General features: G+C 44.2%; 1 protein-coding gene and 1 long non-coding RNA gene across 2 annotated transcripts; both read left to right on the forward strand.

Moving 5' to 3' along the window:
- Positions 1–393: 393 nt before the first annotated feature.
- Positions 394–1,665, forward strand: LOC121836799. The gene is made up of 3 exons (XR_006078005.1): positions 394–472; positions 544–669; positions 1,401–1,665. It is a non-coding gene; the product is annotated as an uncharacterized LOC121836799 (long non-coding RNA).
- Positions 1,666–16,276: 14,611 nt separating this feature from the next.
- Positions 16,277–21,905, forward strand: LOC115311842 (piggyBac transposable element-derived protein 4). The gene is given in 2 exon segments (XM_042291533.1): positions 16,277–16,444; positions 20,559–21,905. Coding segments are annotated over 2 exon segments (1,515 nt in total).
- Positions 21,906–24,735: the final 2,830 nt, after the last annotated feature.

Raw genomic sequence — 24,735 nt, forward strand, 5'->3', positions numbered from 1 at the left:
TGCGCAGAGCTCAAACTATTTTATTCCTTTAGATAATTAAAACGTTTGAAACAATATAATACATGGCTATATGTTTTTCTGAAACGACAAATTGAGCAGTTATTTGCTCCTCAACTGTACTGTAAATCTTGGTATTTTGTATTTTAAAGAGTTTAGGTACATTTCATGGAAGATGTCTGGCAACAAGTCACATTTGTTTATGTTTACAAGTGTTTTTCAGCTGTTCGCGCGCGCGCGCGAAAACCCGCAAACGAGGAACAATGGCGAGCCACTCGAACCAAGGGTCGTCTTTTGTTTTTCTGAGCACGCTGCTTTTAATGTTTCTATTGCGCAAGCGAAACTCGGGGCGCAGAAGGATAGCTCGGCGACCAAGGAGCGTCTGGATGCGGAAGATGTGTCGGCATCGCAACTCCGGCCATTCGGCAATTCTCCTTCCGCTGCTGCGGGAATCGGACACACAATATTTCTACGAGTAAGTGCAAGGTCTCGGGTTCGGTCGCACGGGTCCCAGCACATATCACCTGACTGTCATGCTTCTTGCAGCTACATGAGGATGCTTCCAGCCACATTTGACAAGCTCCTCTCCTTGGTGGAAAACTCAATCCGAAGACGGGACACGAACTGGAGAGAATGTATCCCGGCAAGGACGCGACTGGAAATCACACTAAGGTAGGAATGTGCTGTTAGTTGTAGAGATGTTTGATCGAAACGCAGTTTCCAATAAACACCTGTCGCAGTTGTGTCGACACGGTGGTACCCCACTCAAGCAAACTATAAATTCCCAAATTTATTTTTTGGTTAGCTTTTTACAATTTAATTAAAGTTTAACCATTCACAAAGTAGTCAGCCAGAGATACAGCGCAGTTGTCACACCACTTTTTACATCAAAACATTTCTTCCACAGTGATAGGCTTCAATGCTTCGTTCATTTTCTTATTTTCTTTCAGCTGCTAACCTGAAAGTCTTTCAAAGCATTTTGCAGATTCTGCTGCCGGTTTCCCATGAGGGAAAGGGAGCTTTATGTACACAGACTGCTCTTTTATGTCTGCCATTACAAAATCAACAGAAATGGTGATAGGGGCTCATGAAAAACGATGCACTGACGTAACAACAATGCCACTGGACACCAGCTGATGCAGAATTTATAAGCTTCCAGAGGGGAAGCTTATAAAACTTTAGTTCCCCCGCCCCCAAATGCCTGGCCGCACCACTGGACAGAATTGAGGTCTCTCTTGCATCTATAAAAAGTTCTCATTATTTGTGGGTACTATTTACGGTCACCTACCTTGCGAGAATCTTATCGCATAAAATGAATGCAGTTCTGTTCACCATGGTAATCGCTGATCATGTTTGCTTTTTCTTCAGCTAGGTACATGACTTCATATAGGATTCCGTTGCAGATTTCTTGCCAGTGGTGACAGCCAGCGGAGTCTGTCTTACGCTTTTCAAGTTGCAAGGTCTACTGTGTCCGAGGTGATTGCTGAAACTTCACAGGCAATATGGGACAATCTGAAGGACGACTATGTGAGATGTCCCCGAACTCCTGAAGAGTGGATGAACATAGCTAGAGGGTTTCTGCAGCGCTGGAACGTTCCAAACTGCATCGGTAAGTGGTGTTCCAGAACACATGCGTCATTTACATGGTGTGCATGCTTCAAGTACAAATGTGGCCGGTACTCTGGCATTGTGGTCCACTACTTTCGAGTCTATTAAACTTTATGCCCTGCCACTTCCACTATTTGTTACCATTTTGCCATGAATTATGTTTTCGACATCCTATGAGTTGCAGTGTCCAAAGTATGGCAATTGGATGGCATGTCTTCGCTGCACGTCAACCAAGGTATGTTGCATGAGCATGCGAGTGAGGAAGGAACCAAGAGATGCATGCCAGGTATCAGGTAAGGTGATTTCAAGAAAGAAGTACCATGTGTACAGATGCACAGAGGATTACAGCATGAGCACGTAATGTGGGCGTGTATTTCATGGGAATAAACCTACTGTCTACTTCGCCTACATCAGCCTCACTTTATTGTTTGCCTTTCGGATATGAAGCTGAAGAGAAAATTCGTCCACTTTTCTGTTTGCAGGAAGCATCGACGGGAAGCACGTAACTGTCGAGGCCCCTTGCAACTCGGGCTCCGAGAATTTTAATTACAAAGGAGCATTTAGCAAGATCCTTCTTGCAATGTGCGATTCAGCATACAAGTTTTTGTATGTAGATGTTGGCCGCTGCGGTGGGGAGAGCGACGGGGGAGTGTTTCGAAGGTGTGACCTCTCTGGTGCTCTTGAGTCGCAACAGCTGGGAGTCCCTCAACCAGCTATGCTTCCAGGAGGCAACGTCACCCCATACGTGATCCTTGGGGACGAGGCTTTTCCCCTAAAGCCGTACCTCATGCGGCCCTATCCCAAGCGCTGTATAACATCGGATGCAGAAAGGATTTATAACTATAGGCTTTCTCGAGGAAGGCGTGTCATAGAGAATGCTTTTGGCATCCTTACAAGCAGGTGGCGCATCTTGAGGAGACGATTTAAAGCAACCGACGAAAATGTCAACAGATACGTTCTTGCATCTGTGGCCCTGCATAACTTTTTGATGACGATAAATGAAGAGAAAAACCGTTACTGTCCTTCTGCATTTGTAGATACCGAATCATGGAATGGAAATTTGATTCAGGGGGAGTGGCGCAAGGAAAAGGAAACCGTGCAAATTTTTTCTTCCATATCAAGGTTGGGGTCTAATAAACCAAGTAAACTATCTGAGCAAGTTCGCAAGAACTTTAAAGACTATTTTATGGGTCATGGGAGGGTGGAGTGGCAGTTAGACTATATTCACAGGAATGCTCCTCGGGTGAAGCCTACGACACCACAATAAAACATTTTAGGGGCAGGAAAAGCACAACTGCCTTTATATTGTAGCTATTTAGACTAGTTTATGAAGTATATTATATCGCAAACTCGTTTATGCAAGTATGTTATATCATAGACTCATTTATCCAAGTATTTTATGTCGTAGACTTGTTAACCCGAGCATTCCACATAATCCTTTCAAGTGTATAGATTTTGTTTTATTTTGGCATGTAGGGGTGACGTTGCCTTGTGTAAACTTTTTTTTTTCTTCACCTGCTCTTGTGATTTTTTTAAGCACACAGCAATCACAGTGATTGTCTTACTCATACTGCTAGGGCAGCAAATAGTATTCTCGTTTGTACCTGAAAACGTTAAATAGCAATTCATCTCAATCTACAATACCATATTCCATATACACAAACTCAGCTGTTACGTCACAGCGCATTGGGTACACTTCCGATCTGGCGCTGTGGGCGGTAGTCACTGTGCGGTATGTGCATACCTGTGTTGTTTTGGAAGATATCGATCAAAAACATGCCTCCCCGTCAAAACGCCGCAACTGGGGCTGTACCGAAAGAGTCGGGAAAGGTTTGAATGCCAGTTTTCATGTGTTTTCTGCCTGCCCAGTTCTCCAGGCGTCTCATCATCAGTTGGAACCTTTATTATTATTGTCTTCATATAATCTTCATAACATAATACCTCACCCCGCATGTGTTATGGTATCATGTTCTTCGTTGCTAGACCTTTTCATTACGAATCATGATATCTCAGAAATTACTAGCAAGGTTATCTGTCCCGATTTGAGTGACCATTTGCCTACGCCCATCTTGTCTGGGGATCTACTGATTTGACTAATTTAAACACACTTTGGGTTTTACAAAAGAAAGCTATTTGAGCCGTTGCGAATGTCTCTTAAATATCTCCATTGTAACCTCTTTTTGAACAATATTCTTAAACCTATGTATCAGATATTTACCCTGAGCGTTTAATGTTAACATACCAAGCTGCAACTCGTGGTAAGCATGAAGCATTCTTCAGATTGTCTGACCTTCGTCCATACATCTCATTGTACCATACCCGTCTCATTCATCCTTGGCAAATTCCTTAATCAAGCATTTACTTCCCGAATTGTTAAATCATATTGCATCAATGGGATTCGACATTAATTTACTAAATAAAAGGGACATACCCAACATTGTAGAAATGTGTGCATAATTTTTTTTGTCTTGTGTTTTGCAAAATTGCAGCACATCTAACATTGTATAAAAATTTGCATAGTTTACCTCGTATTATTTGTTATCCGATTTCTTGATTTTGGAGCCTTTGCTGTCTGCCTTGTAGAGGTGCTGTGGGCTGGTCAAGCTGTGCAAACGGATCTTTTCCTTGGACCGCAATAGCTGATGCGGGAAGCGCTTTGCGTTGAATTCACAGAGACTTATGGTCGTCACATTTATTTGTTTTGTTCCAACTTAAGCGCGGGAAGAACCGCCAAAATGCACGGACCACCTGCGAATTACGTTCAGTGCGTCTTCAAGTTCAAACAGCTGCCTGATCGTTTGAACTGTCGTCTCCTCTTTCAAACGCTTCTGCTTGTTGTCGTCCGCTCGTTCAAACGACAGCGGCCCGTAAACCAAGCATTGACGCGGTAATTGCGATAAGAAGTGCAAGCCTCAAGACTTAAGCTCGAAGATGGGTTGGGGTAAGTAGGCTCGGTGTGAACAGTAGATACAAGGAGATTCCGATCATTGATACCAGTGGCCATCAACGACTCACTTGGTCAGATTCCGCTTGCGATTTTCAGTATCAACTTCGACCACCTCAGCTACGGTCCACGCTTTTGCAGCCCGAGCAATGTTGCGATTGAAGAGTGCGAGCGGAATGTCATCATGGGAATCAGGCTTTAACGTCCATTCTGTGGCGCGCACGCGGAATGAATCGACGCATTTCATATTATTCACGCAACGTCTTGCGGTGTAACGCGCCTCATTAATTCCCCTGGGGCAGCTAAAGTAGTCGGACATTGGCAGGAAGACGTGGAATCAACAATTCTAATGCAAAAAAGGCCACGGGGAGTCCCCGTGGCCTTTTTTGCATTAGAATTGTTCATTTCACTCGGTGCGAGTCCCCGTCGGGGACTCGCACCGACGCCGACAACATTGCCTTCCAATGGTTTGTTTATGGACGACCGCGGGCTTCTTGACCACACTCCATTGTGCATGCGCGGCGCCAATGGCGTCCGCCAGGGGACCTCTGGTTTGTTTGTAAACATGAGTTGGTATTGCGTACGACTTGTGACCCGTGATTGGACCTGGCAACCTGCAGCCCTGGTCTATCGTGTCGTAGGGCAAGACGGAGTACAGCACTTGTAACATGTAATCAGCCCCTCTAACTCATTCTATGATAATACAAGTATAGAAAATGTGCACTGTTCAAAACTGAGAAATCTGAGACATCGTTCAATGATAAATACTTTTAATGACATTTAAGAGGATGAACCTTAGCACTTGCCGACCACAGAGCAGCAATAATAAATCAAGGAAGCAAGACCAATAAAATGCACACTATGCAATACCTGCACAAGGAAGCGCACAAAGAAAATATGGACATACATACATGCAGGCAACAGCACAATATTCACAGAGCAGTACATGGACATGAACAATGCACCTCCATGCAAACAACAAACATAGAAGGGTGGTGACACAAAATTGCCATGCAAGTTGAAAGCATGGTTGTCTATGGCAGTGGCTCTCAGATGGGGGGGTCTGCTAACCCTTCGGAGCCCCTGAAGGCCTTTTTGGGGTTCCCGAAGCCCTCGAACAGCAATAAAACTTTTTTTTTAGTCATTCTGGCTATCCGACAAAGCTAAATAGATCAAGCCATGTGTGCCAAGCGAGTAGGGTTGGTTATTCTCTGTTTCAGAGCTTCAGAGATTGTTTGCACACATTTAGTTTTCCTCATTTACCTGTTTGTCATTTTAATAGTTTGATATCCCCCCTCCCCCTTGATGGATAGGGTCCTCATCGCCTCGGCCGATTCAGCAGGGGTCTCAAGACTTGGCTAAGCATGCCTCAGTGAATCACGTGTTAACTTTTAGCAGCTTCCAAATTTTATTGCACACTTAGTAAAAATAATCCTACACAAGAACCTTTTATGCAATAGGTTGTCAAAGCTGTGGCATTGCTCTAGGGTACTCTAGGGTATATATTTGGACTAGATTATATTGCAGGGTCCTTCATGCTGTAGACAAATGAAGCTATAAACATGTAAGCACATCACATTTGTCAAAAGTAATGCTATACACACAACGTGCACCGTGACTGGGAATGGATATACGCATGACAAAGGGAGGGCCCAAGACTTGGGTAAACATGCCTCAGTGAATCACATGCTAACTTTTAGCAACTTCGAAATTTGATTACACCCTTGTAAAAAAATAAAACACAAATGATGATGCTGTGGCATAGCTTTGTGGTAATATGCCTGCTTCACAGGCAGCAGACCAAGGATAAAATCCTGAGGGCTCTGAGTATTTGTTTAAAGTATTTGGTGATATTGAGGATGTACACCCTATGCTATCGACAATATTTATTTGTCAACAAAATCGCAGGATGATACAAAGCCGAAATTCATCCCTAAATAAACAAAATGGTGTGAGCTCTCTGCACAGTGCACATCAGCATTTCCAGTCAAGGTGCACGTCGTGCATATTGCATCACTCCATTATCAAATTGCACAAGTCCACAAAATATTCTTCCGACTAGTATATGAATTGCACTTTTTGTGCCGTAGCTTAAATGAAGTTTCCGTGTAAATATTTAAAGAAAACAAAACAAAAACAAAGTGAATCCACAAAAATCTGTGTGTCAATGTATTGCACTGCGATTTACTACAGAGTTGTGGCTAGGTGTTGGAAGCTTAGTGTTAAAATATTTACGGATAAATTTCTCTCGATTAAAAAAGGAAAAACCTGCTTCAAACAACCTACGGCAGCAACTGCAGACAATAAAATTACCATGCTTCCAACAGATGGCGTCGTGTGAGACAAAAGAGTATGCTGTGCCTTGCCTGATCATCTCTCTACCACAAATGGGGAGGCATGAGGGATTTAAATTGCTGTTTTCTTACTAAGTTTACTTTTTATTAATTATTTAACTTTCAGAATTGAGCATCAGAGGGACGTTTTGGAAGAATTTGTCAAAGCTTGGCACCGGCGCGCTCTCAATCATTCCGACATCTGTCAGCGGCTATCGTCTCGGAATAAGCTTCCACCACCTAGCCACATCTCTGCAATAAATCGCACCACTATATGTTGACAACCGATTATTGTGGACCGTCTAAAACAGGGGTTTGAAGCATTAGTGTACTATCGCGACAAATATAAGCTGAAACACTGCTCTGCATAGCGCACAGTGCTATCAAAGTCGCCCGTCACATTTTTCTGAAAATTGTAATCCACGCCGAGGCCAAGAAAACTCCCCTCTGGCGCTCGTGCCACTCTGCACTTCCTTGTCTGCTACTAAGACTGCAGTTCTCAATTGTAGCAGGACTTTCCGGATGAACGCCCGAATCGCCCGAATTTCTCAAAGCTACCGCTTCAATTGGAAAGGGTTAACCAAAAGGGATGCGACAAGCTAGTGATTGTCCTCGTCCTTGCTAGCTCGAGAATGCCTTTCAGGTGGTGCATCCCCAGGTCAATCTTTACTCCTGTTGGCGTGAATTATGGAATTCACCATTGCTACCGACCCTCTCTATACTATTGGCCTTCGCCAATACCCTTTAGTGCTGAGATGTCTGACATACTTGGATTGCCTCTCTCGAACTTTTTTAATATGTTTCTGGCAAAAGCAGAAAGATGTCTGTGTTTAAGCAACTCAACTGTGAAACGATTATTGTGTGATAAATCGGGTCTGTGCAGAAATTGTTTTCACGAAGTTTGCGACAGACTTATGCTCTGTCATGCATAGGTTTTACAGTTTAGGTATCGCCTCCACTTCGTTATTAACAGATGACACGGAAGTGCAGTGTGGCACGACGAGCGTCGGAGGGCAGTTGTTTGGGCGTCGGCATGAATCATTTTACAGAAAATTGCGACAGGTGGCTCTGATAGTACTGCACACCATGCAGAGTGGCGTTTCAGCTCATATTGGCCGGCATAGTACATGCTGTAGATTGTTGAAGTTAGCACTCTGGTATGCGCTGAACTTCAAACAGCACTGCGTGGCATTTGTGCATTAATTCGTCTTGTTTTTTTTTTTCAGTTAGACATTTTGCTGTCTCTGCCATAAAATCAAAAAACATGTTGCACCTGTGCACGGGTTCTCGACGTGCCACTGTCTGCATTGCCTCAATGTACGCCTCTTTCACTGTACCTATGTCATCACATGGTGAGGCTCCAGTTTTCCGCCTGTGAAAGAGAGGAATACAATGTTTGAGCGTTTCTGTGTAAAAGCCTATGTACACATATATCATTTCTGGTTGTTTTGAATGGCTGCAAACAATACTAGAAATATTGAGAAAAAAAAGTTACTGGTAGGTGCCACAGCACACACTCACTTCCAAACATAAAGAGGTCCGTTAGGAAGGTCTGTTACTTGAAACATACCTCCTTGACATCTTGCAGACTTTTTTTTTTTTAAAGGCATGCCTTATGTAGGGTACATCACATTAGGAAAACTGTGCGGTAGTTCCCTACTTATAAACATCTTGCCTGCAGCTGATTTACACAATGCTGAATGTTTCTAAATTTTTTTATAGCAGATGTGAATTATATACCCAATAATTCCCAGTTCTTTTTTTTTAGATGATAGAAGATATAAATGTGATATGATAGCAATTGGTAGTCACTAGTTCATTGAGTTAAAGTATTGCTTTCTAAATTAAAGAAAAATTCTCTTGTAAATTAACCCCCCCCCCCCCCCACAAAAAAAAATCTTTTTTAGCTTTCTACATATATTACTTGAAAAGGAGCTGGAGAATGAAAAGCGCACACACTTTATGGCGAAGTGAAAGAAGACATAACTAGACCACTTTTTAAAACACCTGATGCTGGATGAGAATATGTGAAGAGTATCTTCACTTAATCTCAGGCGTTTAGGTGGGAATGTTTATAGAGCTAGTGGAAAATTCCATCTATACCAGGGGTGCCCAACTGCTGCTCTTTGTAGTTCAAAGTGCAGGTTGCTGCTCCTTGGTGAGCGTTCCCCCTCCCGCCTTCCTATTTGCAACAAGATTAGAAAGAAAGACAGAATTCCATTTTAGCATCCTGCCATCATATATGCATGAGACCAACTGGGTCAGTGGCTGCCTCACCATGCATGCCCTTTTGTTTTGCAGTTTAGCATCCCATACTTCGTCACAGACGAGGTCGAGGATGATGCTTATCACCTGGACAAAGGTTATGTATGGATTCCATTTATGCTTGATTCAAGTTGCAAGGAGCTGGCTTCACAAATGGAGATGCACAAGGAAGAAGCATTATGAGCAGTAATATTGAGTAGCTCCTCACCTCAAATGGTTATATTTTATGGCTCTTTGCGTATGTCCATCAGATCAACCTGGTCCATACTGATGGAGTGCTGTAGAGGAGCAATTTAGCCAGTACACTACTACTGCCAATCTGAAGGCATTGTAGCACATGTACTGGTGAATACATGACTGAAGGCCAGTACAATGCTGGATCATACTGAAACCACCAAAAGCAGGGATTGAGCCCATGATACCTGGGTTCGATCTGCAGTGTGAGCATTGACTGCTGCTACAAGGTACAGTATGTTGAATGTACTATGCCACCAATGTATGGCCCTCACTGAATGTAAAAACGTTTTTTTGATAAAGGTACTATTGTGGACAGTGCTGGCATACCCGTAAGTTCTTTAAACAGCTGTGGTTCAATGTAGGAAAGTTGATGCCCCATACTTTGTACCTTGTTAGAAATTGATGGCTACTAGAGCTTGTGGGGGCCACAAATGTAGAAAAAGGATGGATTGTTTCAGCTCATAGTGCCCATGGGTGCACTTTCATGGTGCTCAGCTTTTTTTTTTTTTCAGCACAATAAGCAACTGTATTTGGGTAACCAATCCCTAAAGATGTAAGACCTACTTCTTTGGTTTGGGTGCTCCACCGGTGACATTTTCTCCAGCCTGTTTTGCAGGTGCAGGCGCCTGTGGCTCAGGTGGATAGCTGAGCAGCTCAACGTCATACTCCTCCGCTGCCACCTCTTCGTAATACTGGGGGCTGTTGAAAACCAAAGTTTTTATTCACAGTGATGTGACTGCATTAGTTCAGAAAAGAAACTGCATTAGTTTCTTTTCTGATCTAAAATAGTGAACAAAAACTACTTTTATAAATAATTGAAACGGTTTGCGCCACTTATATTTTGTATTTCGAAAAAAAGGAAGCTTTTAGCGGCTCTGACCAATAGTAAGCCCAGGACCAAAGACGTCACATATCGCGCACTTTCGGCACCGTGGGTCGCCCCCGTCGTCCGGTTAAAATATCGTCCAGTTAAAATATGACACACTGATATTTAGTTACTCTCTCCGTGCCCACTGGGTTGCCCGAACACCAAGAGACGTGGAAATCGCAAAAAAGGAAAGACACTAAAATATGATTGCTGGGCCCCTTTAAGGTGGCATTTGGCCACGACCAGTCTCTGATGGGCGAAACCACCAGCATGGGAAGTAACCCTTCAGTATTGTGGAAGCAATTCCAGAATATTGAAGGGTTTTGATAATAAGTAGTGTACACAAGATGGCCCTTATTTTTGTATAAGGTAGATAGTGAGCAGCGATTTCCACCCTCTCAACTGGTGAAACAAGGACCGGGAGTGGGGCATCCTTCTCAGAAAAGAAGCACTGCCTTCTGCTCAGGGTGCAGCGTGCAGGTCATCAACTGGGACCAGCACCGATTGGACCAGCTGCACACGGCCTCAACAACAGTACGGAAAGCAGTGCTCGCGATGTGGTTCCAGCCGCTCACGGAAAACGACACCACGGCCATCCCAATGATCCTGCGCCGCCTTTGCCCAGAGGCCCATCGGGCTATGATCAACAAACTTTTCGATGGAAAAGTATAACTGATACTCGCCAAACGTTATCAATCCCTTGCATTGTGGTGTATGTGAAATGTGGTACATTGGACGAACAAATGTTCCCTCCCAACTTTAAACAGTGACGAATGCCACAAGAGCACAATTTTCATGCTCCCGTATCCTAAATATTTAGGCCTATACAACCACAGCATGAACAAAATACTGTAAACGACTTAATTTTTGCGAGCTCAAATTTTCGCGAATCGGGCCAAAGCTGAAAATTTGAAATTATTAGCAGGCTCTAATTTTCGCAAATCGAGTGTAGCTTCCATAGCGTTCACATATTGACCGAATTGTTCGTGGGACTTATTTTTCACGAATTATAGGCGATTCGCAAAATTTGCAAAAATTAGGTCTTTGCGAAATTTGCAAAAATTAGGTCCTTGTGAAAATTTAGTCGTTTACAGTATCCGTAACCATAGGTTAATCCAGATTCCTACAACCCAAGAAAAAACAATAAAGAAGAGGCATACTTAACTCAAAGATGCAAGACCAAAAGTATGGGCATCAACAAAAATGCTGGAAGGCTCAAACAGCTTTTCTTACGCTCAATTTATTTTTCCTGAAATTTACACGCATAAGGTTTGAGTAGGATAAATATGCTACCTAAAGACATATTTGTTCAAAGTTTTGTTACACTCGGTTCAACAATTTACTTATAAAAAAGCTTTTACGTCCCAATAGCACACAAAAAGAAACACTGAATGACAGCAGTCTGAGCAAAACTGTTTCGTAAAATCGCCTTCAGGGCTTCAGTCTTCACCCTGGATGAAGGAACCCCATTAGGGAGTAGCTGTACTGAGCTCCACGGCCTCCATCTGGACCCAGACTGAACCAACCTCTTATGTACCCTGTCGAGTCTACATGAGTGCTGAGACACTTTATGGAATACTGGACTCATTTGATTTACCTGTACCAGCTGCACTTGGTGCACACTGCCGTATTCGATTACCCTTATGAGTTTGTTTTTCCATGGTGTCTATTTCTCTCGCCTCATCTTCGACCACAAGCTTAACTCGCTTCAGCTTCTCGTATGCTTCTGTACTAAGCAACACATTAAGGGCACTTGACAGCTCCTTTGTCACCGCACACAATGTCGGCACCTGCTGGCTGACACTGCCTCCCTCCTCCGACAGGCTAAGAGGAACATAGACTAAGTCTGCAGACACCATTTGTCCAACGCTCCCTTTAACTTTATCTTTCCACAACTCTGTTCTAAGCACGACACAGGCACGACGTCCGATCTCAATACTGCGATTTCTGATCCCGAATCTAAGCATGCCGTAAGTGGCTGGTCCACTGCCAGTAACTTCACCCACTTAAGACCTGTGCCAACTTCCCTTACATGGTTCTCATGTATCTCCTCTGGCTCAACTTCCTGCTCCGGAGGCAACGCTACGCTGGCTACCACTTTGCCCTGCTCGGGCCTTTCGCGGTCCTTCTGACTTTGATCCCTCTGCCATCGTGCCTGCGTGCACTATTGCTGAAAGTGGCCCACAACGCCACCGTTAAAACACCTCGGTTGGTTTGTCCGCTCCTCATTATCTCCCGTGCTACCGGACGCGGACTATCTAGTCTCTGATTTCTCAAACCTACCCCTATTGGGTGGTTTTGGAAATGGCTTATTCTTGGCAGAAGCCTTCTTGATCCGGTAACTTTCCTCTAAATTTTCGGCAAGCTCCGCTATCTCTTTCGGACTCAGCCACTCGTTCGTTTAATTTTGGAGCACATATGTTCGTTTTAATCTCTCGACTGCTTAGGTAGTATACCAAGAACGTCTCTAGCTTCATGGTAAACTGAGGCTACGTGCTTACAAGAATCTACAATATTCATTTGCTGTCATTTTTAGCTCTCTCAGAATTTTGGTTTTCAGTTCCAAGTAGGGCGTTATTTGTTTAGACAACTGGCCTGCACTGAATGGTCTAATTTTTTCATTCAAGAAGGGCAGGATAACGGCGCCCTGCACGTCCTCGGGAATTTGGAGTGATGCCAACAACGTATCGACGTTCTTGAACCAAGCAGGCACTAATGGCTCGATGTCTGGCATTTTGGTTAGCACCACTCTCATATCCTTCGCGTAGTCTCCCATCCTGTTGCACTCCCTCTGATCCCGGTCTCCACTGCTTGTTCTCATTTACATCTGCGCCAACTTCAGCTTCTCTAGCTCTACTTGCAGTTTTAAGGTCTCGATTTCCATTTCCCTCTCTTTCAGGTTGCGTGCACTTTCCGAGTTTTTCACTGGGGATACTTGATTTTCTCCCACGCTCTCATTGCCTGACTGAGCCAGGTCTCGACTTGAAACTGACAAAAAAAAAAAGGAATAATATGCCTGTACCTAACTGGGCTGGTTATTGAAGAAATGGGCCACAACTCGTTTATGCTCGATCGGAGAGCACTCTTTCTGGGTCGTCGAATGACACCAGCAGATGCCTTGGATTACATGAAAGTCAAGTTGGTGCTGTTCCAAAGATTCAGTTATACCAAGGAGGGATACCCTGCTTGGGCCAATTTCTACTTGTCAACAGGTGTTTATACTGCAATATCTAATATTCTAATATTGTGTGTGCAGGAGTGTTTAGTACTTTTATTCTGCTTTGTTAACATTTTTCGTGCCACCCACTTGGAAATTATTTTTTGTGTGGTAACAAAATAGATTAAGAATATTTTAAGCCAAATTTTGTTGTCAAAATGGAGAATTTTCTAATCACATCAGTGATTCACTTATCCTTCAGATGATGAACTCTCAATCTGTTTTTTGCTCTTCTTACAGATTCCAACAAAACTATTGCGGGAGTCGCATGATAACGTTTGAAGAGACCTAACAAGAAAAAGTTAATAAGCAACAGAGTCAGAAAAGCTCCTTGCTGAACCCAAATTGGGCGGGTTTTTTTAACGGTTCCGTGGAGTGCGATGCCACGAACCCTTATTACAGCCTTCAAGAAAGGCAGGGGCTCACTGCCTAAGGGCTGCCAGAAGATGGTTCAAATAATTATAGACTGCGTGGAGAAGGTGTGTGCAAAGCCTCTTCGGAGGCGTCTTGCCATCATTGCTAACAAAGTTGTTGAAGCACACCCAGCATCTTACAAAGATATTTTCTATGACACCTTAAACAGTAGTGGGTATGACTCTCCATTGAATTAGTTGGTATGTCGACTCAACAACCTAAGAACGGATGACTCATGAATGCAACAGGAGCCTGTGGCTGAGTGTGCTAGAAGGAAACCAAGTTGCATTGCACACAGGGAACTCCAGTAGATGATAGATCAACAAAGAAAAGGGAAAAAGCATGCTTGCAGGTGATGTTCAAAGCTGTACCATGTACAAAGATGTGCACCTCTTCATGTCCTTGACGCACACACTGCAACAACAAGAAATAAAGGCTGGCTCATCCGTTCTGGTGCTGAAGGATGCGTGGCCTTTCTTGTTCACAGCTTCTGACCTTCAAACTCACTTCAAGATTCTGCTTAGAACTGAGCTTGCTGAGATGCCGCAAAGCTCACTCAAAAATAAGAAAAATCCAATTCTGCATTTTTTTTTTTAAGGAAAGATTTTACAATAAAAACATTATGGCAGCTTGAAAAGCAACGAAAAATGCACCATGTCCAGATTTTGAGCTGCTCCTAACTGTTTTGATGATCACAAGCTCGTTTAGAGAGAACCAACATGAACTGCTTCAAACAAGAGGTAATCCATAGGGAATAAATAAATGCCCTGTAATTCTGAAGTGCAATAATGTGCATTTCCATGGGGTACAGTATTTACATGGCAATTTATCCCTAAGAGTTGCATAGCACCATGAAAAATATTAAGGCGCTATGTACTGAACTATTAGCGGTCCAGCGATTAGTTTTTCGAAGTTTGGCGGGTTTTTTTTCCTGCTGCTTTGTAAATACTTGTATATTAAATAAGTTTCGCTATGAATAGATGTGCCTCGTTGTCGCAACATGCCGACGAAACAGAAAGAACAAGACAACCCATCTCCCGGAAGAGCAGCTTTCTTAACTCGATTGCGCCTGGAATAAGTGGAACTTTTTTGCAAAAAAGTTTCTTTTACTAAGTGGATCTTATGTGTAGAACCCTGCATATCTGCAGATTATCTGCGGATATCTGCAGACATCCGCAATTAACTGGCGGATTCGGATAAAAATGAATCAGATTTGGCGAATCACGGATCGGATGCAGATATCCACGGGTCTAAATTCATTTTTGCTGAGACGGCCCATAAACATGTGTGACCGTACAGTGTGGAGTGAATAAGTGAGGGATACTATGAAGTACATCATTGAATTTGTTGCAGGGGCAAACTACTCTCTCAGATAAAAGGTGTCAATCGGGGAGAAGATTGTTCTTAACGTCATCAAAGATTTGATTCTCACCAAAGATCGCTTTAGAACGCCCTATCTCAACAAAAATGCTGTCCCTATGAAAAGTAAAGAATGCATAACTATCAGTCGTCCCGGGAAGTGTGTTCTTTTTTGGCAGGGAAAGAACAGGAAACATTCTTTGGGCAGAGGAAACCCAAAACGTACAAGCCACAAGAATGTAGAAGCCTGCAAGTGGCTTCCTTGCCTACAAGTATATATTGAAAAGACTTATTTGATTCTCTGGAGTGATGGAACTTGAGCCAGCACGAGTTTCCAGACCTCATTTTTGTAGCGCGGTTAGTGCATACCATAAGTAAAGCACCTGGGGGGGGTGTCGCCATTTTGTAAATTTTTAGTCCCGCTACATACTTTGGTTTAGTTCAGAGCATCTATAAGCACAGCATTAACCCGCAGAAGTGCTAGAGTTCCATTTCAGCAAAGGGGCACTTTCCTTAAAGGGCCTGGTGCAGATGAGATGGTCAGCGCATGATGATGCCGCTTGTTCTATGGCCGAGTCTTGGAATGAGATCCTTGCTGCCTTGGCGGCTTTTGAGAACGATCTAAACGAAAAGGCACGTGAGGCTACAGGCCTTTGTCAACAGCTAGAACGACTTGTAACATACTTTGTGTCAGTTTTCGGAGAATTTTATGCTGAAGCGTCTAATCGCCACTACCAAGCTACTGCAGAGTGTCAACATTGGAGTGGACACAGCTCCACTCCAATGTGCTGTAGAACTCTACGACTCCCTGAGAGGGCAGTTCGAAAAGCAAGCTCTAAGCAAGTCCGTGACTCAGACATATGAATGTCGGAATAGACAAAAGAAGATGAACTCCGGAACGGAACGGAGAACGGGGAGACACCGACGAGTCATTACAAGAAGAGCTGATGGCACGAGGGGCATACAAGAAAAAGCCTGCGATGTCATCCTGACTAACCTGCTGCACGAGCTCAAACTGCTCATTTTTTAGGACCATGTTCGCGTATGTACGCTACGAGCAAGACAGCCAGCATGCAATTCTGCCGGTCTCGCTTATAAAAGACATTAAACCGCAGAACGCTACTGACTACAATAAGGTTTTGAGGGTTCAGGCCTACTGGAGGGGTGAGAATGACAAAGACAAGGGGTACTATTTGGCATTCGTAAATGAAATAGCAGGCAAGTGACAGCATTGCTCCTTCAATAGGTACTGTGGTTGACTATTTAAAGCACGCAAAGAAATTAAATATCCGAAACAACCATCTTCCAATATTGCACTCCCAGGATCTTATGTAGAAGGCAGCACAAAATTCTCACAGTTCCTACCTACGTTAGCAAACTCGCGGGGCTCTTTCTTTTACAAACCGGAAATTCTTCAGTACTTTGAAGACAACTAGGGGTTACAGGAGGGCTTTTAATGTTCAGAAGCATGCTAATGCAATCATCATTGGCACTGGGTCATGTGTTCTGGCATTCACAGGAATCAACTTCACGCGGAGCATGGGCTTGCATGCGCAGAAATTGAACGAAATACAAGAAAGTGTTTGTTGGTAGAACAAAGTACATCTCCCATCTCTTAAAGAAGAGTACTCAGATAAACTCTTGTTTATTGAAAGGAGGGATATTTGGCATAACTGAATGTGCATTTATGTGTGGTGTGCACTTCTCGAGCTGCAACTGCAAAAATACTATATTTTTCCTTCAAAAATTTGAGGCAATATTAGTTACTTTCGCACATATGCACGCACTTGATGTTCAGAACCATTACAGAGTTGTAGATGTTAACTCCAGGAGTCAGAAAAGAGTTGCATTTTCCGTAAATAGTATGCTCTACGGATGGCAGCGGCAGGATGGTCTGCGCAGTCCTGATTGCTGTGTTAGCGAGCATTCCACTCTCTTGAGATTTGCCAGGTTTGAGTAGATGGTCAAGCTTGCTTAGAGGGAAGTAGAAGAGGTTTTTGTAACCTCTGGGTGTGACATCATACACAGAGGTTTCAACTGCCTTTCATGTGCCGCCTCTGAAAAAACGCGTGCAGCGTTTTTGACTGCTCGGGTAAGGCTTGCGGAGAGCGGAGAAATGTTGAGATCTCCCTTTGTCACAATTATCTCCTCTCACCGAACGTGCCAGGAAAGAGGGGCCCTTAGTGCTATTTTGAAAGTGCTGTTGTGGCTATAGGAGCCTCAATCTGAAATATATTTTGGATATTCGTAATCTTGGGAGGACGGAGGTAATCAAGGAAAGGATAAAGAGGAGAAAAAAGTTGAGGAGGACGAAGAGTCTGTACTGCAGGGAATGCGAAGAGAGATCACAGGAAAAGAGAAAGGGTGTCTCTATGACAGAAAGTAAGAGGAAAGGGAGCTGGAACGGGAGAAGTTAAGAGCTTTGGATAGCTCAGGTGGAGGCAGAGCATGCAGGCCGAGAGACGTCAAACTCTGGAAGGGTCAGGCAACACTGCGGCTGAAAATGAAAATTTCCTACAGCCCTTTAAGATTAAAGAAGATATTTGCTTGTTTCTTGAAAACTTGGAGAGAACATGTGAAAAAAATGGACTATAGTTGCGACTCCTGGCCAGAATAACAGTCCTGCCGTGCGAGGTTGGTGGTGATGTGACTCGGCACGATTATGACAAGGTCAAGTCGGCTCTCCCGAAGAAGGCATTCCCAAGGAATTATTGAGAGTGTAAATGCATCAGAAAAGGTATGTCCCATCCTAGTAGTCAAAAAGAAAGACGGTGGAATCTGTAAGTGTGTCAATCTGTGGGTGCCCCCCAAACCAGGCATTCATCATAGACACTTTTTCACTCCCACACATCGACCAGCTTTTGAACTCTCTCAGTGGAGCATCTCATTTTTCAAAGTATGACCTTGCATCCGCATATTATTAGGTCTGTCTCGACCCAAAGAGCCGTGATTTAACCGCATTTATCACCCATGAATGGCTCTTTCGTTTTCAACGAGCCTGTTTCGGTCTGGCATCTGTATTAGCGGCCTTCCAACAGGTCATGTCAAAAATCCTGAAACCTTGTCCAGGAGTCCAGTTCTACCTGGACAATGGAATCGTCTATGGGTTGTCTCAGAAAAAGCATGGTGAAAATCTCTGTCAAGTCCTGAAATGCATCAAAGAGGCTGGCATAAAACTTTAAACGAAAACCGTTTTTAATGTTTCAGAACTGTTGTTCCTTGGCCATCATCTGTCTGCAGGGGGTCTAGCACCCCTTCCACAAAGTTTAACACAGTCTTGAACGTCCCCACTCCATCCGAACCTTCTCAATTGAAGGCCTTCTTAGGCTAAGTCGAATATCACAGTAAGCTTGCCCCGCACAGTGCTACTCTTCTGGAACCCCTCCGTAGCCTTCTTCGCAAGGGAGCATCTTTTGTCTGGTCCTCTGACATGGAAGCCAATTTTTGAAGTGTAAAGTCTTGTCTTCAACAGGCACCCATTTTCGCCATGTTTGACCCTAACCTCCTAGTCATCGTCTCGACCGACGCGTCCAACTATGGGCTAGGAGCTGTTCTCCAGCAACAGCATGGAAAGCAGCTAAAGTAAAGACTTGCTTTCGCTTCCCGCTCACTTACTGAAGCAGAGCGAAAGTACTCTGCAGGAGAAAAAGAAGCTCTCGCAATCCTATCGGCTTTTTTTTTTTTTTATTTACTGATACTACCGGCCACCGTAAGGCAGCCAAGGTAGGAGGGATACATGGATTAAGTTTTATAAAAAAGCAAGCACAGAGTGTGGCTTACGAGAAATGGCGTGTATACCTTTGGGGTCGAAATTTCGACATCCAAACTGATCATCAAGCTCTCGTCACCTTAATGTCCACTCAAGGGACAGGTGTCCGTCCTCGACACATCAATCGTTGGACGGCTAGACTTTTCAATTACAATTTCACCATGAGGTATCGTAAAGGCAGCAACAACGTAGTCCCCGACGCTCTGTCCCGTCTTACGGTCCCAGATACCGAAGAGGTTATGACTTAAGAAGAGGAAGTAGTTTCGATTGTCTGTGCATGCTTCACACAGAAAGATTTCAAAGAGGCAACACTATAGGACACAGCCTTACCAGTTGTCATGACTTACATTACCATATAATGGCCATCTGAGAATAAACTACCTCCTGGCTTTAGACCATACTTTGTTGTATGTGACTAACTGGCAGTCGCCAAAGCATTGTTCTTCCAAAAAGAGAAGATAGTGGTTCCGTCCACTCTCCGTGATCTAGTTATTGATGTAGCACACGAAACACATCAAGGTATCTCGCGCACCTCTAGCATCATCAAGGAACTTCACTGGTGGCCGCACATAAATGAACATGTCAAAACCAAAGTTCTTGCAGTCCGGTCACTCCATAGTGTCATTCTTTTGTAGTGAGTGGTAGTTTTCCTTAGCTGTGTGATCTAGTGTATTTTCCTTTTAGGATAGTGACAATTCATCAATTAATTTTTTTTTATTAACTCTTTCAGGCACGGTGGTTATCCCCAGTGACCACCTTTTCAACATTTTTTCCCCTTGCAGCACGGTGGTCTAGCTCAATAACCACCAACGGCGCTCTTGTTCGAGCTTCCTCCTCATAACTCTAGATGGCGCTAGCTTCCCCCGCGCTGTCTTCCATTCAGAAATAAAACTTCCGTTTCGTGCAACACGTGCCATGGCGCCTCCGACCTTTCATCCGAAAGCTTTCTACAGGCATAGCGGTAAGAATTTGCTCTACCTCTTCCTTTTTTCTGGGTGAGACAGTGAATAAGTGTAACGTGCACGTGGTTCAAAGAAGTAACTGCTTCGTTTTGTAAAAACGCGATGCTGCCCGTTTCAATGTGGTGGTTACCACCAGTAACCACCATGCATCAATGGAGGTGGCGTTCGCATTTTGATGTGTGATAAGGGGATCCTGTTCAAGGAACGTGAACGTCCGTTTCAGATGGTTGCGAAGAAATCCCCACAGACACTGACAGCCTTATTGGCGGGGACAACATGAGTGACAGCGACAGCGATTGGGAACCACCTCGCCCGCCTAATGGAAGCGCTCGGGACACCTCCCCCACATCGCCAAGGAATTGCCACGTGATTAGTGATTCCACCGACTCGGAAACAGACGATGATACTCCCGTTGCCCCAGCAAAGGTTCCTTTGTGGAGTCCGAGCTATAGGGTGCACCCACCACTAGAATTCCTGGCTGACACTCGGCTTCAAAGCCATATCCTCGATTTAGAAGAAAAAGATACATTTTCTATTTTCAGTCTTTTATGGACCCCTTCCTTGACGAAAGAAGTGGTTTTTCAGACGAACCTGTATGCCCAGCAGGCTGGAAAACCATACACTCCTACGACAGAGCAAGAGATGCGATCTTTCTTGGGTCTGAACCTCCTGATGGGTATAAAACGGAGTCCAAGCTATCGGGATTATTGGTCCAGCGCGCCGGACCTGCATGACCCATTCATATCGAAGATCATGACAGTGAACAGATTTGGTTGGCTGCTGTCTCATCTGCATCTAAATGACAATGTGCTACAGCCACCAAGAGCCCACCCTGATTTCGACCGGCTTTATAAAGTGAGGCCACTTTTATCGGAACTTTCACGAAGCTTTGCAACAAACTACCTACCAAAGGAGTACCTCGCAATTGACGAGTCAATGATCAAGTTCAAAGGCAGGAGTTCCCTAAAGCAGTACATGCCGAAAAAGCCCGTGAAACGTGGATACAAGGTATGGATGTTGTGCGCCAGCACCGGCTACAACCTGAAGTTTGAAATCTACTCTGGAAGGTCCGAAAGCGGAGTGCAAAAAGAGTTGGGTGCACAGGTTGTCAAGAAATTGTGTCAAGACATATCTGGGAGGCATCACCGTGTGTTCTTTGATAATTATTTTACGAGCTATGGTCTCCTGAAGGACTTGAGGGAACAGGGAATATATGCGTGCGGAACAGTGAACCACAACCGGAAGCATCTGCCCAAGTTGCAAGCCGACAAAGAAATGGAAAGAGGGAACACTGATTGGTCAGTCAGTGATGAGAGTGTTTGTTGCATGAAGTGGAAGGACAAGAGAACTGTCCACCTTTTGTCGAACTTCCACGACCCCACGCAGGGGGCTGAAGTCGACCGGAAAAACAAGGATGGGACCGTCACCAAGGTACCATGCCCTGCTGCTCTCCATGACTATAACAAAAACATGAACTTTGTAGACAAGTTTGACCAAATGTAAGGGCAGTATGAAATCGATCGAAAATCAAAAAAATGGTGGCACAGGATATTTTTTCACTTCCTGGACTGCTGCGTGGTGAACGCATACATAATCTTCAGGGAGATTGAAGAAGCTGAGCGGATGACAATGAAGGATTTTCGCCGCAGTGTGATCTCATCATTGACTGCTGAAGCACAAGTAGCCTCCAAAGCCAAGAGGAGGTCCTCTACCGATGCAGCTGTGCAACTGAAAAAGTCAAAGCCCCGCGTTGACACGAACGTCCGCCTGACTGAGAGCAAGCACCAACCAAAAAGATGTACACCCCGCAGGTGTGCAAGGTGCAGCACCAAAACGAAGCCGTCCAGAACAACGTGGATGTGCGAAACGTGTGATGTTCCACTCTGCCTGAGGAAAGAAAAAAACTGTTTTTTTGACTTCCATAAAAAATAAGTGCCACCCCATTCAGCATGGTGGTCATCAGGAATGACCACCTCATATGCGGTCACTGCGTGGTAATACATTTTTTTAGTTTGTGAAAATAGTGTTCTTAGCACCGTACTTGACTATTTATACAATAAAATCAGGTTTCTATTTTCAACAAAACTTCTGTGCCTGAAAGAGTTAAGGGAAGAGAAGATGTAGTATTGTAGTATACCGTCTGTACCTCAGATGGCGCTTTGTGTTAGAGTGTGTGTTTACAACGAGATGACACCACAGTTAGAGCGGCACGCGCCGTCTCTGGATGTTTATAGATATTGTAAGGAGAACCAGTCTTAATCGAAACTCCAAGCTTTGTTTGCTTTACCCGTGGTGCCCGCTTAGGGTCCCGGCCCGCCGAGCACTTCGCGTCCCACGCACCACACGATGTAAGACTTTCCATTTGCTCACAGGCCTTTTGAGGTGCTGTCCTTTTCGTAGATTGATGTCTCTTTCCACCCCTTTCATAGTGGTCCTCGATGACCACTACAGCCGCTAGCTACTGAGAGATGGCATCCGAGCTTCTGCTACTGCGTCTCGTCGAGAGGATACCATGACTCTAGGCGGACCTGATGAAAGCTTTTTTTTTTGCACTTTTTCATAATTTGTTGTTGCAACAACGAGAACTTGACTTCAGAGAAACTTGAGAGAATGCCCACGTCGATCAAGAGCTCGCTGAGTGAAAGACCCAATGGTTCCGGAAATGGTGGATTACACAAATAGATTATTGCTTTGAAGGCCCGTTCACACTCTTGCGACCGAGTACGACTGAGAGAGACGAGATCTCTTAAAAACTTCTTAAATGTTTTTAGAATGAGGGAACACACTGGCATGGTGGCGCCATCTATGCGGTGAGCCTGGAACTGCATTTCACAAGAGCGAAGGTTTTGCGGGATTTCCGAGGTCAAATGTGCGTAATACCCATAGAGAGGCTCGTTTATAACATTGGCAAAAGTTTTTCGAGCCACAAAAAAAAGGATAATGCGCGAGAAATAAAAAAAAAAATATGCGGGACCGCCGAGTTTACACTGCTTCCCAATAGATGGCGCCAGTGTGTTCTCTGGTTTAAGAAGTTTTAAGGAACCCAGGTTTAAGAGGTCGCAAGAGTGTGAACGGGCCTTGAGGTTGTTGTGAACTCAGAGCCCCTAGGTGTCTCTCTCCTTCTCTTGCTATTAAACTACTGCTTATATATTTCACTTTACTTTAAACATGGCACCACAAAATGTCTGTTTACTGTAAGCGTCAGGGCAAAGTGTAGATTTACAGAGAATATTCAATGTACTTGTGATGTTTTGATTTTGTGGGATTCAACACCCTCTGATTACACCGCATAAATTTATTGCACAGATGGTATGAAAGCAGACCTTGCTGTACCTTTGGTCACCATTTCCAAAAAGGACAGGGCCACCACCAGAGGAGAAAATTATGCACTTGGAAGCAAGTGAGAGTATGCCTGTGGCATGTCCATCAGCATCAACCACTCTATGCTCCATGAAACAGCTCTCCTGATGCCGTTTGTAGAATTGAAACAAAACTTCCTTCTGGAACCTGATTCAAGTTTCTTAAAACTGATAACAGGAGTTGCCAGTCATCTTGGTTTCTGACGTTCCAATGGATTGATTACAATGAGAAGCAGGACTATGTTTTCTGTTTTGAGTGTGCTAGGGCATTTGAAATGAAAGGCTTAAAGTCCCTCCATAGTGCCGAGTCGGAAGGAACCTCACAAATTCAAAATGCACGAGAGAAGTGAGCATCACAGACTCTATGCACCATATCATCCAGAGGGAGAAAAGTGCATCCATAGCAGCACTCCTCTCGTAACGGTCTTCAGCAGCAACAAGAGAATTGAGCGGCTTTGCGGAATATTGTAAGTTCGTTGTGCTTCCTTGCTCGAAGTGGTTTGTCTATTTGCAACCACCTTTCAAGCGACGGACACATCATGCAGCTTGGGGAAGAAAGAGAATATGTCCCTGCGCTCCAGTGTTCAGCAAGTGCTTCTCAACAAAATCACAATCACCTTTCTAAGCCATCATGACAGACTCCAAAACTGACACGTCGGGTCAAAAAACGTTTTTTGTGCACATAAGATATGTTTCTCCTCACACACTTGATGTGCATGAAGCATTCTTGGGCATGTACAACCCACCTGACAGAAAAGCACCAACATTGTTTTCAAAGATCAAAGACGTCCCGATAGGGCTATTGCTTAGCTTCCACAACCTCCAGGGACATTTTTGATGGTGCAGCCAGCATGTCTGGAAAGATTGGCAGGGTATGAAAGCTAATCAAGAATAAGCAGCAAAATCAATGTATGTTCATTCAGTATTCACTCCCTCGACATTGCACTTCAGGAAGCAGGTCGCAGCTCTCAAGTCATTTGTGCCAACACAATCCTGAATTTGGCAAAGAAAGTCAATATACACTGGTATTGTGTCAGCTCCGTGCTCATCAGAATGCGAGATGGAAATGCCGGTGGAGCAGCTGTTGCCTCTGTACCTAACCCGTTGGTTCGTTCACATGAATGCGACGCTGAGGACATGTTCAGCTCACGTCACGTCAGCATCTCGGGATCTCATGCTCCAACATGGCTCCCGTCGCTAGCACAGTCGCCAAATTGGCGAAGGCTGATGCCAAGAAAAAGTCGGCAAAGGTGAGGAGTGATGTCCTTCTAGATATGATTAAAGAGCACCCGGTTTCGTACTACAAGAGGCATCTAAAATTTAAAGACATCAAGTACAAGGACAACGTCTGGACGAAGCAGGGCGAGAACTTGGAAGGCACATCTGGTATGGACTATTTTCAT

Source organism: Ixodes scapularis, unplaced genomic scaffold (assembly GCF_016920785.2).
Source record: "Ixodes scapularis isolate PalLabHiFi unplaced genomic scaffold, ASM1692078v2 PGA_scaffold2__306_contigs__length_199485367, whole genome shotgun sequence".
Lineage (NCBI taxonomy): Eukaryota > Metazoa > Arthropoda > Arachnida > Ixodida > Ixodidae > Ixodes > Ixodes scapularis.